A 14,915-nucleotide genomic window follows, 5' to 3' on the forward strand; every position below is an offset into this window, starting at 1 on the left:
CCCACTCACTGGCCTTTGGTGAGAAGCAGCAGGCTGGAGTGGGTATCTTGGTATCCCTCAACTTGCTGCCTGTACGTTGGGGGTTTTCCGGTGGACGAGAGGGTTTTTTCCCTGCAGAAAACGGGTCCTCACTGTTGTCTGTGCTTACCATTTAGAGTACCTGGCCTTCTTGGAATCACCGGGTGGGGACTCTATCATTCTACTTGGAGACTTTGATGCTCATGTGGGCAATGACAGTGAGACGTGGAGGGGCATGACTGGGAGTAACAGCCTGCCAGATCTGGACTTCTGTGTAAACCACAGTTTGTCCATAACAAACACCATGTTCAAACATGAGGGTGTTGGGGTGTCCATAACATACTAGGTCATACATTAATGATTGATTTTGACACTCAGGTGAACAGAGATGCTGAGCTGTCAACTAATCACCACCTGGTGGTGAGCTGGATCAGGTGGCGGGGGAGGATGCTGGACAGACCAGGCTCGCATGAAAGTAAGGTCAGGATACACTTGGAAAGCCTGGCAGAGACCCTGGTCTGCAAGACCCATGTCCCTCAGAGTGTTCTGTGGGATGTGCTTTGGAAGTCTGTCCCATTGCTACAAACCATTTGATCCTTATATAACCATTGCAAAAGCTTGGTCCACATAGCTGGTAATAAGTCGAACTCGTTCCCGGTGGGCGTTGGACTCTGCTAGGGCTGCCCTTTGTCACTGATTCTGTTCATAATTTTTATGGACAGAATTTCTAGGCGTAGCCAAGTGGCGCAAGGCTTCCACTTGGGCAGTCTCAGACTCTTGTCTCTGCTTTTCACAGATGATCTGGTTCTGTTGGTTTCATCAGGCGGTGGACTCTAGCTCGCACTGGAATGGTTCGCAGCCGAGTGTGAAGTGGCAGGAATGAGATGGTCCATGGTCCTCAGCTGGAAAAGATGAGGACTTCAACCACCTGGGAGGGGCTCAGAGTACCGCTACTCTTCCACATAGAAAGCAGCCAGTTGAGGTGGTTCGGGTGTTACGGGGTAGACGTAGTTAATAAAGTTAATGCTTTATTCTGTCTTTCATAGGTTTGGTTTTATTATATGAATGTTTGTATATAATTTGCATACATTTATTTTAAGTTTTTTTTTTTTACTTCCTACCTACACGTTATTCAAAGCAGCACACTGCTTACACTGCATAAAAAATGGGAGGGGAGGGCAGTCAGAGGAGTCACAAAGCATGTACAGAAGTACCACGAGTATGAAGAACCTAGCAATTCATCAGAGCAACAAGATGGATAAGCCAGACACAATCCCAAGGAGATTGGTCCTGGAATGGTCTGTGGAACACTCCGTGGAACTGGAAAGGGAAAGGGAGGGCTGGGTTCTCTGCTTAGGCTGTTGCCCCCACGACCCAGACTCAGATAAGTGAGTCTGGGTTGTGGGTCACTGATTTATCCTTATTTAAGGACTTCACTGTCTTTCAATTACATTTTTAACCTTTGCATTCCATGCCCATTCAGGATTTATGTTACTTTTAATTTCTTTCTTCTTTACTTTGATTAAGTAAACATTCAGTGGTCAAAAATTACTTTAGTAAAAAAGATATGACAAAAAAATTCCTTACAAGCTTACTGATTTTGGGCTTCTGTATGACTGCCATAAATTAAAGGAGTAAAAGTACTGACTGAATGATCTACGGCAAATGCCTTTCTAATTCCTGCTCATAGATAAACACAGATTTTAGATTACTTTCAGTAGAAGTTTCATGGTTATTGTAGTTCACTAAATTTGGTTTAAATTTCTTTTGAGTAACTAAAATGAAATTTCAACTCATAAAATTAAAACCAAACATGTGGTGGTTTGAGTTTTGGTATTTGAACATTTAGTTAAATTTGTCAACATAACAAGCATATAGGTGCTTTGTTGAATATGTTTATTAAAAAAATGGGATGCAGTTAGATCCACAAACACATGGCAAAACATAGAAGAGCCACATCAACAGGACAAGACTCAACAGGACAAAACTGAGACACAGGACAAGACACTCTTTTGAGGATGCCAATGTTCACATTTTGGACCGAGAAGACAGATGGTTTGAAAGACGAGTCCATCTATCTCCACTGTGAATGACCGTTGTTGAACAGGGGTAGTGACTTATAACATCAGCTATCAACCACCTCTAATGCAGTCCTGACATACTGTGCCAGGTGCTTGAACCTCCACTCGCACCTTGCATTAGATGACCTCATTAGGTCACATGATAGAACGGGCCGTCTCACAGTGGTTTCATCCTTATCTTCCACCGATGATAATGACCCACACCATTTTTCACCCCTTTGCTCATGTGATGACGCTCATGATTAGTAATTGGTATCTTTAAAAGTTTCACTTCTCTCTATGAATGACAGATGAAATGTCTTCGCAAACTTAAAGAACTCCTTTTGCCTTCTTTTCTCAGGATCCTAAGATCACAGTGTTGAAGTACATCTCAGTATGTGCATGTGCGCACTAAAGCAAGACAATGACATTTAGAATTTTACAAAAACACTGACACACCCACCTAATCACCTGCCTATTCATAGTGTTGCTGCTCCACCTTCTTTTTGACGCAATGCAGTTGCATTTGTGTATTTAATACAGTCACTGTCACACTGAGAAAGAAGCAGGACCACACTGCCACCCATACACCTCTGACCGACTTATCAAGGTAAGAAGCATGTGATCTTTTCTCAGGTTAAGAAAAACATTCAATCATATAAGTGGAGAAAAAAAAGAGTAAGAAAAAATTAAGAAGCTATAATGTTAAAGCTATGAGCAGCGTGTTTTTTGTTGGTAAAATGTTCCTAACAAACCTTTTTTTTTCTTCTATTTTATGAAACAAGGTTATAAAATTTAATTCAAGTCAGTTATAACACAGTCTTTTTTTTTAGTCAGTGGTACATCTTTGGGCCAGGTTTATGAAACACAACAATAGGTGAAGTTTTTTTGTTGTTGTTGTTTTTTAAAAATAAAATCAAAAGGCAGGTGGCACGGTGATGAAGTGGTTACCATTGAGGTCTTTGGGGTGTTTCCTGTGTGGAGTTTGCATGCTCTCTTTGTGTTTGCATGGATTGTCTCTGGACACTCCAGCTACTTCCCACAGTCCAAAGATATGTGTGGGGTCAATTTTCAGTTGACTATGAAAAAAAATGGATCCACAGTCCATTGAAAGTTGTTTACTTTGTCTTTCTGAATTGAAAAAGAGTCATCTACCAGGTAATGAGCGAGTCAAAGTATTAAAGCTGAACCTTTGCAGCAGATAGTCAAAAATAAATAAATCAATAAAATTAAAAATGATCAATTACTGAATAAGACTCTACTTGAATGCAACATATTTCGAAAAGAACACTAACATTCACAGAACAAGATTTGCATTTTTATCAGGGTATTTTTTTTAAAAACATGCAAATGAAGACAGCACCATAACAGATTTAACCAAACATATAAAACTCAAAGGCATTTAGTGATTTGATGCAGAGAAACAGGACTTTTAGTCATGTGAGAGTAGGTTCTACAATTTCCTGTAAAAATTTACAGTGCTACCAAACCTGCTCACTTGCATATGTTGAAAGAGTGTGATGTGATTCATTGCTTCAACCTGATAAGCAAGTTTTCAAACATTGGTGAGAAGGGATTCCAGGTTTCAGTCTCGACTTAAGCCCATTCCTCTTGACTTTGGTGGTTTAACTTTTTTTCACTTTGTTTTATTCAGAGAAAAAAAATTGGATTTCAGAGCTTTACTGTAATTTCTATTTTCTATTTTCTTCATTTCTGTTTCTATAGAAAGACACAATGGAAAAGGGATTCCAAATCCCAGCACCACCATACCCTGGCCCCCCTCTGGACTACAATGCAGGAGTCTTCCAACAAGGTTACCAGCAAAGTGTCCAGCCTGTTGTCCAGCCTGTTGTCCAGCCTGTTATCCAGCCTGTTATCCAGCCTGTTGTCCAGCCTGTTGTCCAGCCTGTTATCCAGCCTGTTGTCCAGCCTGTTGTCCAGCCTGTTATCCAGCCTGTTATCCAGCCTGTTGTCCAGCCTGTTATCCAGCCTGTTGTCCAGCCTGTTGTCCAGCCTGTTGTCCAGCCTGTTGTCCAGACAGGTGAGAAATTAGAGGTTACTAGTCATATAGTATATTTAAATACTTAAATACAGTGCTCTTAATTTATGATTCATTAATGTTACTTTAGTCTATGTGGTTGAAGGTTAAATCTGAATTTGGTGTCACAAAATTCCAGGTTTAGTGGAGTTTTAGTAAGGATGTATAATTATTAAAGTCATTTTTGGCTGTGTTGTGTTGTTTCTCGCAGTTAGCCAAGTGGTGGTGGTGGAGAATCTGCCAAAATGCGTTCCTGGACAGATGTTGTGCCCTTACTGCCACACCAATGTTGTGACTAAAATTGAGTACAAAATCGGACCATACACCTGGTTGGTTTGTGGCCTATTAGGAGTCTTCTTGTGAGTCAAAACCCCACTATACTCACACATACACATGAAGAAATTTGAACACACTGCAAAATGTCATATAAGATTATTTTCTCAGCAACATTTAAGTAAATATCAAAGTTTTTTGGTATTTGTGTGTGACCTGTTTCATCAAGTCATCATTATACCAGATGGCCTGATGAAGGTAGGACAGAAAATCTGTAGTTTATCAAACATTTCAACAAAATTTGATCAAAATATTGATTTAGTCTGCCTCACAGAATGAAGGTAGTTTAATGGTAGTTTCAATTAATCAACACCCTCAAGTGATAACTGTCAGAATCTAAACAAAGTAATCCAGGTCAAAAACACTAGGAAATCAAAATTCAACTAATCTTAAAGTAAAACAAAATGCGAGGTAAAACACAGCAAAGGGTAAGGGGGAAACTATATAACTATTAAATAAACAGAGTATAATGAGGGAACAGGCAAAAGGTGGGAGGAGCTGAAACCGCTCACAAATAATTAGACACAGGAAGTAGAACTAAATACAAAAAGCTAGGGACAAGATGTTGTCAAATGAAACAGGAATCAACTAACACTGACCTGGACAAAGACTTGTGGATTTGAAAGACAAAAGGCAAAAAACAGAGACAAAATAGACACAATAAACACAACGGCTGCTCAGGAAAAAGCACAAAGACAAGACTAGGACATAAAAAAGAAGTTTCATAAGCAAGAACCCAGTAACCAGAAATATAGAAAACAAAACTCAAAAGCACCAGGAAATGCTGAACTCAGAACAAAATAATACAGAGAATGAGCTTAAATCATCTCTGAAATCCAAAAGATAAAACCGCAAGTCCACCACACTCAAAACTAACTCAAAACGCTGGCTCGAAGACCCAGGACCATGACAGAAAGTTAATAATTTTCTCAAAATGTAAATGATCGCACTCACTGCTTTACTCACACTCTGGGTCATGTTGTGACATATGACATATAGTCTACAGTTAATCCAAAATGCTGCTGTGAGACAGGGACCAGAAAGAGAGAGCATATTTGTCCCATATTAGCTTCTCTTTGAAGAATCCCTGTTAAATTGAAATTAATATTCTTCTCCTCGAATACAAATTCTTAAATATTCAGACTCCGTCTTCTCCTTCTTAAGACCTTATAGTACCATATTATCCCTATGTAGCACCTTGCTTTCACACTCCAGGCTTACTTGTGGGTCCCAGAGTTTTTAAAGATTTAATTGGCAGCTATCAGGCTGTTTCCACAAAACCAGTCCCAGAGTCAATTTGGAAGACCGACACTCTCTCTGCTTTTAAGATTAGACTCAAAACCTTTTTCTTTTTTTTAGGATAAAGTTTATAGTTAAGACTGAATCAGGTGATCCTAAACCATACCTTATTTATACTGCAACATGCTCAGATTGCTGCAGGACAATGACACACTGGAGTTTGTGAGGCACTGAGTATTTCTTATTCACTCTCCTCTCTTCACTCCCCAAATTATTATTAATATTCAGTCTGTAGAATGAATGAGTTGATGGGCATATGATAACCGTTTTGATGCTATTCTTGTTCACAACAGGTGCTGGCCTTGCTGTTTCATACCTTTCTGCGTCAATGATTGCAAGGATGTGGAGCATTCCTGCCCCTCCTGCAGCGGCATTATCCACGTCCACAGGCGCATGTGAAGCAGAACTGCAGTGTATGTTCTACTGAAGCAACAGCAGCAGGGCATCTCTGTGCAAACAGACATCCTCTGTAACCCTGTGCTCATCCTGTATACCTGTTTCCATGTTTTAACTGTATATAAACTGAACATGCTGAATATGTAGCTATGTAGAAGAGCAACAAAGAAACTTCCTTCCTTTCCTTTTAACTTAAGAAATCACCCTTTAAGAAATCACTTTATATAAATTTACTGTGAAAATATGAGTTAGTTATCAGGACTGTTTTTTTTTCTTTTTTGTTTTGGTGACAGTGGTGTTGTCTCTGTATCAAATACCTCAACGTTAAAGTGAAGGAAAAAAGCCTTAAATGAAGGCGTGTGGGTTTTTTAAAATAACATACCCACAAGTAAAATCAAATTTAGATGTTTTAGCGTTTAAAGTTATTCTTTGATTTTTCATTTAGATGACATATTGAATGTTTTCATTTAAATTTCTGATATTTTAAATATTAATATAACACTGATGACAAGATTAAAATGTCAGTGCTGACTAATTAACATTAGTCATTGTTTGCGACATTGTTCCATTTTTTTTTACAAACACTGGAACTATATTTTCACATTTACATTAATAAATAAATTCACATTTTTACCTTTTTTATAGTTTTTACCTACAACAATCATGTGATATGTCTTGATTTATCTGTTTATATTAAAAACCTTTACCGAAGTAACTGACTTGCTGCTTGTTAGATGTAATGATGATCTAGAAATAAAATTCAAATATTAATATAAAATAAACATAAAGGCATTTATCACTGAAGTGCAAAATTTCTTGACTCTACCACTGACATTTGCAATGGGTTTTAAGTCAATAAAATTGTTACTGAAGTAAACAAGCAAGGATATGTCTAGATCAAAATGTAAGTTTTTGAATATGCAAACAATGCAAAATATTGTTTGTTAAATGAGCAAAATAGAGAAAAATAATTAGAAGAGCATAATCATTTGAGTGAGGCATACATTTTTTCATTAAAATTAAATTAATAGGGGTATATTTTCACATTGACACCTATCACAGAGTGAGAAGTGTCAAAATAAATTCATGGTATGGGATATAGTGCCTTCCATCTGCTACATTCAAAATTGTTATTTTTGTATAAGTTTATATCCTTGCTTGTTTACATCTGTAGACCTCTTAAACTTTTCTTTGGTAGCCCAGAAAGAAGAACATTACAATGATCAATCCGTGAAGACACAAATGCATGGACAAGAACCTCTGCGGTGTCGCTTGACAAAACTTGTCTGATTTTGGCTATGTTGCTGAAATGATAAAAGGCAGTCTTTGTTATCTCTTTTACGTGAGACTCGAAGAAGAGCACCATGTCGAACCACATGCCCAAGTTTTTTACCTTGTCCCTGCAATTTATGACACTGTCATCAATTTTCAAGATGAAATTTTGGGACAAGTGCTGAAATGTTTGTGGTCCGATGACCATCAACTCTGTCTTATCAGTATTTAGGAGCAAGAAATGATCTGATAACCAGCCCTTAACTGCAGATAGACAAGATTCTAGTTTAGAGACTTCAGCACAATTTTCAATGGTTAGAGGAACATAAAGCTGCAGGTCATCAGCGTAACAATAAAAAGTTACATTAAAAGAACATAAAAGAACACCAAGAGGCAGCAGATACATAGAAAACAGCAATGGTCCAAGTACAGAGCCCTGAGGGACCCCATGCCTCACTGCACAGGTCTCGGGAGAGAGATCATTTTTAAAACCAGCAGTCTGAGAGCTCCCAGACAGGTAAGATCTCAGCCATGATAAAGCATGTAGCAGGTAGAGGATCCAAAGAACAGGTTTTACATCGAGCTGCTTTTACAACCTTAGTTAATCCAGACAGAGAAATAACCTTGAAGACAGAGAACAGTTCATCAGCACCAACAGGTAAAGCAGCTGAGTAGTCTAATGTACAGCTCGAGGAGGGAGTAATCTGATTCCTAAGTGTTTCAGCCCTGTCTCTGAAAAACATAAGAAAGTCATGAGCTGTCAAATTAGAACAGCAGAGAGATGACTTACTCTCTGTAAGTTGCGACACTGTGTTGAATAAGAGTTTTGAGTTATGTTTATGACTCATGATGAGATTTGAGAAATTTGAAAGAAAGAAATTTGCTTTCGCTGCAGACATCGCTGATTGAAAAAAAGACATTGAGTCCTTCCAAGCCTGGAGAAATATTTCTAGTCTGGAAGATTGCCAGCGACGCTCTGCTTTTCTACAATTTCTTCTCAAATTCAAGAGCTCCTCATTTAACCAGGGCATAGGGTTCCTTTGTTGACATTTTAACTTCTTTACAGGTGCAACAGAGTCCAGTAGAAGAAGTGTAATATTAACGTTCGCAGTCAAGGTGTCCACACATAACTCCTGGGTAAAAATGGGGTCCAACACATCAGGTAAATGTAATTTAACTCCAAGCAATGCTTCGGGGCTAATATGACGAGATGATCTCAGGAGTAATTTTCCCTTGTCAGAAGCTGAAGATTTAGGGATTAAAATATCAACTAAAATTACTGAGTGGTCTGAAATAGGTAAAACACAGTTTTCAGTCACCGATACATTCAGTCCATAACCCAAGACAAGGTCTAGGGCAGGGGTCAGCAGCCTTTAAGACCCAAAGAGCCATTTGGACCTGGTTTCCATGCAAAAGAAAACACTGGGAGCCACAAATACTTTTTGACATGAAGATAACACCGTATATATTGTTTTATACCTTTATGCTTTGTGTGAACAACTATGGTGTGTTGCTTATGAAATCCATGAAGTGCTACAGAGAAAATTACATTTTGAACTCTTAAAGAAATATAACAAAAGGAAAGACACCAACCTGAACTAAAATGATCCATGTAGCAAACAAAAACTGTTGTGAGCCACCTCCCTTATATCGCCTTTGGGCTTTTGGAGCCTTGACTTGACTTTTAAAAATAATTTGAAAAAAAACCACTATGCTGCTAAAAAATGAAAAATAGATATTTGCAAAATTCTGCCTAAATATGTATTTTACCAGGTTAATGTGTGTGGCGGGGCGTCGTCTAGGGTGTGGCCTTTACATGTTGGCCCAGACACAGATTGTGTGAAATTTGAGGAATCAATTACATTTAAGAAATCTTTGACCAGGGGTTTATCCTCACAACACAGATGAATATTAAAGTCCCCCCGTATAAGAATCCTTTCATAGTGAGCGATAAAACATGTCAAGAAGTCTGAAAATTCCGAAGGAAAAAAGTCGTTATATTTAGGTGGATGATAGATGACTATAATTAGAACCACGGGACAGCTTAAAGTCAGGAGTTGGGACTCAAATGAGGTAAAAACACCAGGACTTTGTATCTGTTTGCACTTAAAACAGTCAGTGACATCTAACGTAATGCCAGTATTTGACACAGTGGGTGTTGACAAAAGAGTATTTTCAGGAGGAGCTTTTAGTATCACCATTTAAACTCCTGCATACTAACCATCCACCCATGTCAGGTACACTCCTAGTCTCCTGACTTTAACTCCACTTCACATATTTAAAATTCTTCAATCGACTTGTTAACAAGCAGGTAGTTAACATTTGATAAGCAGGATGATTTGATTATAGCTGCCAGTGCAGAGCTGCTGTTGTATAACATTAGTGCATTTTGAGTATGCTTAAAAGATCATTTCTATGTTTTCTAAATAATAACAGCATCAGTGATAATATAGTATAGTATATTAGTATATTATAGTTCTCTGTCCTTATTATAGTATAATAAAAACTGAGTCCTTGCAGGTTCAATGCTGTCTTTTCATGTATGTTTTGATAGCAAATTACACTATTGATGGCCATGGTTTTATTGTTAATAATTACAATGTAAATCTGGGTTTCCAGCCATGTGTCAGACTCAGGAGAGACTCGGAGGCAGACCGTCACTTAAGTTCGCAATTTATTTACACACAGACACCAGGTGCGGATATATACAGGTGAGGAGGCACAGGAAGAGGGTCTCCGGGGAACACAGGCACGGGAAGGGGACGGGCTATGTACACAATCCTTCACTGCAGCTCAGGTAGCTCGGACTCCGGCTTTTAGCTCACCAAACGGCGGTCCTCAGGCTGGCGAGAGCACAGTGCGCGGGAGGGGAGAGAGAGACGCAGCACAAAAAAACAAACTTTCTTAGATGACTATATTTTTAAAGACAAACATATTTTGCCTAATCAATGTGCATTTTACAGCGTATATTGTAAGGATGCTGAAGATAACACATTATGTCATTCCCATGGGAGCCCCTATATGAAACATAATAACTAGGTTTCAGTGTGGCTCTGGACTGAGAAGAGACCTGAGGTGGTATAAAGCTGGAATATGCCTCTTTTTTGGAATGTGACAATAGTCACTCCTAGATTAACAAGATTAGGACTGATGAATTCTGTTAGCGCTTCTCCATTTCTGTCTTAAATGCTCACAGGGACAAAACAGGAAACACATGCAAACACTAAACATCAAATTGTGAAGGTTTGTCAAACATTTTAAGTCTGTGGCAAAAGATCTATTTATTAAACTGCATTCAAACTGCATGATGTCATCTTAATTATCATGAGGTCAGGACCAGTGTTGGTCAAGTTACTTGAAAAGGATAATTAGTTACTAATTACTGATTAACTCTCAAAAAAAAGTAATCCCATTGCTTTAATCATTACTTATTTTCAAAAGTACTTAGTTACTTAGTTACCTTTCAAAAAACATGATAAACAACCTGAATACGTAATAAAGCGATAGACCTTTTAGCACAGTTCTACACTGAACAAAAATATAAACGCAACACTTTTGTTTTTGCTCCCATTCCCCATGGGATGGACGTAGAGACCTAAAATTCATTCCAGATACACAATATAACCATCCCTCCCAAACAGTGGTCACAAATCAGTCCAAATGTGTGGTAGTGGGCACATCTGCTATATTGAGATAATCCATCCCACCTCACAGGTGTGCCACATCAGGATGCTGATCTGACATCATGAGTAGTGCACAGGTGTACCTCAGACTGCCCACAACAAAAGGCCACCCTGGAATGTGCAGTTTTGACTCACAGCAAAATGCCACAGATGCCACAAGCAATGAGGGAGCGTGCAATTGGCATGCTGACAGCAGGAATGTCAACCAGATCTGTCGCCCGTGCATTGAATGTTCATTTCTCAACCATAAGCCTTCTCCACAGGCGTTTCAGAGAATATGGCAGCACATCCAACCGGCCTCACAACCGCAGACCTCGTGTAACCACACCAGCCCAGGACCTCCACATCCAGCAGGTTCACCTCCAAGATCGTCTGAGACCAGCCACCCAGACAGCTGCTGGAACAATTGGCTTGCACAACCAAACAATTTCTGCACAAACTGTCAGAAACCGTCTCAGGGACGCTCAACTGCATGCCCGTCGTCCTCATCGGGGTCTTGACCTGACTCCAGCTCGTCGCCGTAACAGACTTGTGTGGGCAAATGCTCACATTCGATGGCGTCTGGCACGTTGGAGAGGTGTGCGCTTCACGGATGAATCATGGTTCACATTGTTCAGGGCAGATGGCAGCTGAGAATGTCCCAGTTCTTGCATGGCCAGCATACTCACCGGACATGTCACCCATTGAGCATGTTCGGGATGTGCTTGACCGGCGTATACGACAGCGTGTACCAGTTCCCACGAATATCCAACAACCTCGCACAGCCATTGAAGTGGAGTGGACCAACATTCCACAGGCCACAATTGACAATCTGATAGACTCCATGCGACGATGTGTTGCACTGCATGAGGCAAATGGTGGTCACACCAGATACTGACCGGTTCTGGGTCCCCAGACCCCCAATAGTGCAAAAAACTGCACATTCCAGGGTGGCCTTTTGTTGTGGGCAGTCTGAGGTACACCTGTGCACTACTCATGATGTCAGATCAGCATCCTGATGTGGCACACCTGTGAGGTGGGATGGATTATCTCAATATAGCAGATGTGCCCACTACCACACATTTGGACTGATTTGTGACCACTGTTTGGGAGGGATGGTTATATTGTGTATCTGGAATGAATTTTAGGTCTCTACGTCCATCCCATGGGGAATGGGAGCAAAAACAAAAGTGTTGCGTTTATATTTTTGTTCAGTGTATTTTTTATGCATAATCCATCATATAAAATTGAATCAAATGGAAAGCCTCTTTTTAAAAATTGTTTTATTAGTTTTAATTTTTTTTAATTTTATGCACATTACATTAAGCAAAAATTAAATTATATGCAACAGTCTTTGGCTTAATGAAATTTGTTTAACATTTAAACCTATTTTCTGCATATTCCAGCATATAAAATAAAATAATGTTTTGTGTTTACACTCGCTCTAAATTTAGCTTTACTGTTTTTTTTTCTCCAATGTCCCTTGCGGAGCTCCGTAGCAAGCATCTACGTCCCCAGTGGCATCATGCACTAGACTGCACATACAAGGAAGCAACTGCCTGAAAATTGGATTCATATTTGACACTCTGTTAAATGTAGAAAAAGAAAATTAAACAAGCTTTATACAGCATATTGTGGTAATTATTGAGCTTTAAAGGCTTTGTATATGTTATGCTGTAATGTGTCTGAAATTCAGATGATTGTTTGCATTGTCACATCAATCAAAATGCCATTCTAAACTACACTAAATGACTGCAAGTTGTTACTTTGTGTTTACTGCACAGACGTGACCTTTTTTAATGGTACCTCAAGGACAACTCGTTTATTTATAATGTTTAGGGTAATGCCAACCTAGGTAATCAGGCATTATTACTATTTTATTCTAGTAACTTTTAATCATTTTAGTAGCAGGATTAAATGACAATGAGCTGCACAGAAGAAACAATTCATCATCACTCTATTCATCTATAATTATAAACTTAAGCTGCTGCTTGCCTGCATGTGAGGGCTCATTATCTGGATTACACTGACATGATCGACTCAGCATGACACTAGTGTGCATACTTGTTGTCCAGCACTGAAAATTAAGCTCGTCTAATGGCCACTTGAAGCTGTCTCCAAAACAGTTGATCCTCGTAGACTGCCGTATTAAATTAGAGCATAATAAAGAAATGTATCAAAATAAATAAAGTTTTGATCTCGGCAGATAACTTACCAAATCTTAATAGCTGCATAAAGTTATTATAGTTATGGAGATATTACCTTTAACTGGCGCTTCCCCTCAGCTCATTCAAGCACAGAATCTTGGTGCCTCTTGGAACATTTTTAATGCTCCCTGCTGACCAAAGACAATGGCTTTCTATATTACCAGTCTGCTCAGGAGGTCTGTGCAACATTTCTGGTGAGCAGTATTTTGTTAATAGTAATAAGGAGGTATGTGGGTCTGTTTATTGAGTCTATGGATGCAGCTTGCTAGCATTAGCAGACGACCTAGCACTCCACATTATGCTCACTTCCATGTAATCAACAAGGTCGTGACAGAAATCCTCGAATTAAGACTTCACAACTTTACAAATCATGGCTATGTCCTTTTTTATACAGTCTATGCTTTACTTATTTGTGTACCACAAACCAGCTTTGTTTTTTCCTGCCTGCTCACTATCACTGAGCTCATACATCTGTCAGAACCAGTTTCTCACACACTAATCCAAACTGGCTCAGTGACAATGGTAGCTGCTCATTATGACTTTCCCAATGCCGTGTCCCTTTCTAACATCACATGCAGGGTAAAGGATTAATCCTGTCTAAGCAGACTTGGCTGAATCATGTCTTCCAGAAGATTATGCAACACTCTACTAGAATAGATACATGGCCACAAGGCTCACCTGTGTAGACTGACCACATGACACCCATCATTTTATATCATGTTGACACATGCAAACCATCAATAGACATCTTGCCACCTGAAAAAATAGCTTTGGTATAATTTATTGATGAAAGATGAATCTATACCTCCCACAACTATGGGTGTGCAGAAGACTTTTACAAGTGGTAAGAGGAAGACGTGGGAGCTTGAATGTGCAAATTAGTGACTAATCCTGGGCTGACTGTGAGATGTTTGTGTACTGCACTTATTTCCTATCTTCTTCCTAGTTATACAGGTGCATCTGCAAATCATACTCAACATACTCCCAGTGTGTGGGTGAACGAAAGTAAGCTGGGATTGCATCTCTGACACCTCCACAGATTCAGCGTGAAGCAGGGAGAGAGAGCGGCGCAGGCATGCAGACAGAATGGATAGAAAGACGACAGAGGGAGCGAGAGAGTGAGGCAGAGAGTGAGAGAGACGAGTGAAAGAGACAGAAGATATATTTGACTGTGTGGGTGTGTGAAGTATCAAGGCATGCATCATAATTGTGGATTCTTCTTGGAGCAGCTGGACAAGTCAGTGCATCAGCAGGACATTTACTGGTCTTTCAAATTGTGTTATTTTGTACTTTAAAACAGTGGAAGCTGTGAGCACAGACAGCGACATTTTGAAAGACAAAATGGAAACCGACTTGTTTCTGCTGCCTCAAGGATTTCATTAACAGGGAATACAAAATTACTTCAACTAAGTGAAGTGATGCCAAAAATGATTTGTGGAAAATTATGATACCTCTGCACCCTCAATAATAGGAAATCAAGTGAAGACTTTATCTGAGGTGAGTTGGAGATTCTTAGAAAAATCAAACTGTGTTGAAATTTTGATGATGTTTTGTTTATTTTTTTTATTTGGTTTGTGCTTGTGTTCATTATGTGTATTAACTTATTCTTGTATTTCAGTTTCAGACCTTA

At 39.2% G+C, this 14,915-nt stretch overlaps 1 protein-coding gene across 1 annotated transcript; it reads left to right on the forward strand.

Annotated features, from left to right (window-relative positions):
• Window positions 1–814: 814 nt before the first annotated feature.
• LOC308395159 (uncharacterized protein) lies at window positions 815–6,933 on the forward strand. The gene is made up of 5 exons (XM_080879868.1): window positions 815–1,000; window positions 2,622–2,688; window positions 3,804–4,119; window positions 4,328–4,475; window positions 6,042–6,933. Exons 1-5 carry the CDS (start codon window positions 903–905, stop codon window positions 6,145–6,147), a joined length of 735 nt encoding a protein of 244 aa, XP_080735994.1. The 5' UTR covers window positions 815–902; the 3' UTR covers window positions 6,148–6,933.
• Window positions 6,934–14,915: the final 7,982 nt, after the last annotated feature.

This window comes from Rhamphochromis sp. 'chilingali', assembly GCF_963969265.1.
Source record: "Rhamphochromis sp. 'chilingali' genome assembly, chromosome: 4".
Taxonomy (NCBI): domain Eukaryota; kingdom Metazoa; phylum Chordata; class Actinopteri; order Cichliformes; family Cichlidae; genus Rhamphochromis; species Rhamphochromis sp. 'chilingali'.

Coding starts and splice junctions, on each gene's coding strand:
- LOC308395159 (XM_080879868.1), top strand. CDS start 903: ATGGTCCATGGTCCTCAGCTGGAAAAGATGAGGACTTCAACCACCTGG. Junction 1,001..2,621: donor ATAGAAAGCAGCCAGTTGAG/GTGGTTCGGGTG, acceptor TATTTAATACAG/TCACTGTCACACTGAGAAAG. Junction 2,689..3,803: donor CCTCTGACCGACTTATCAAG/GTAAGAAGCATG, acceptor CTGTTTCTATAG/AAAGACACAATGGAAAAGGG.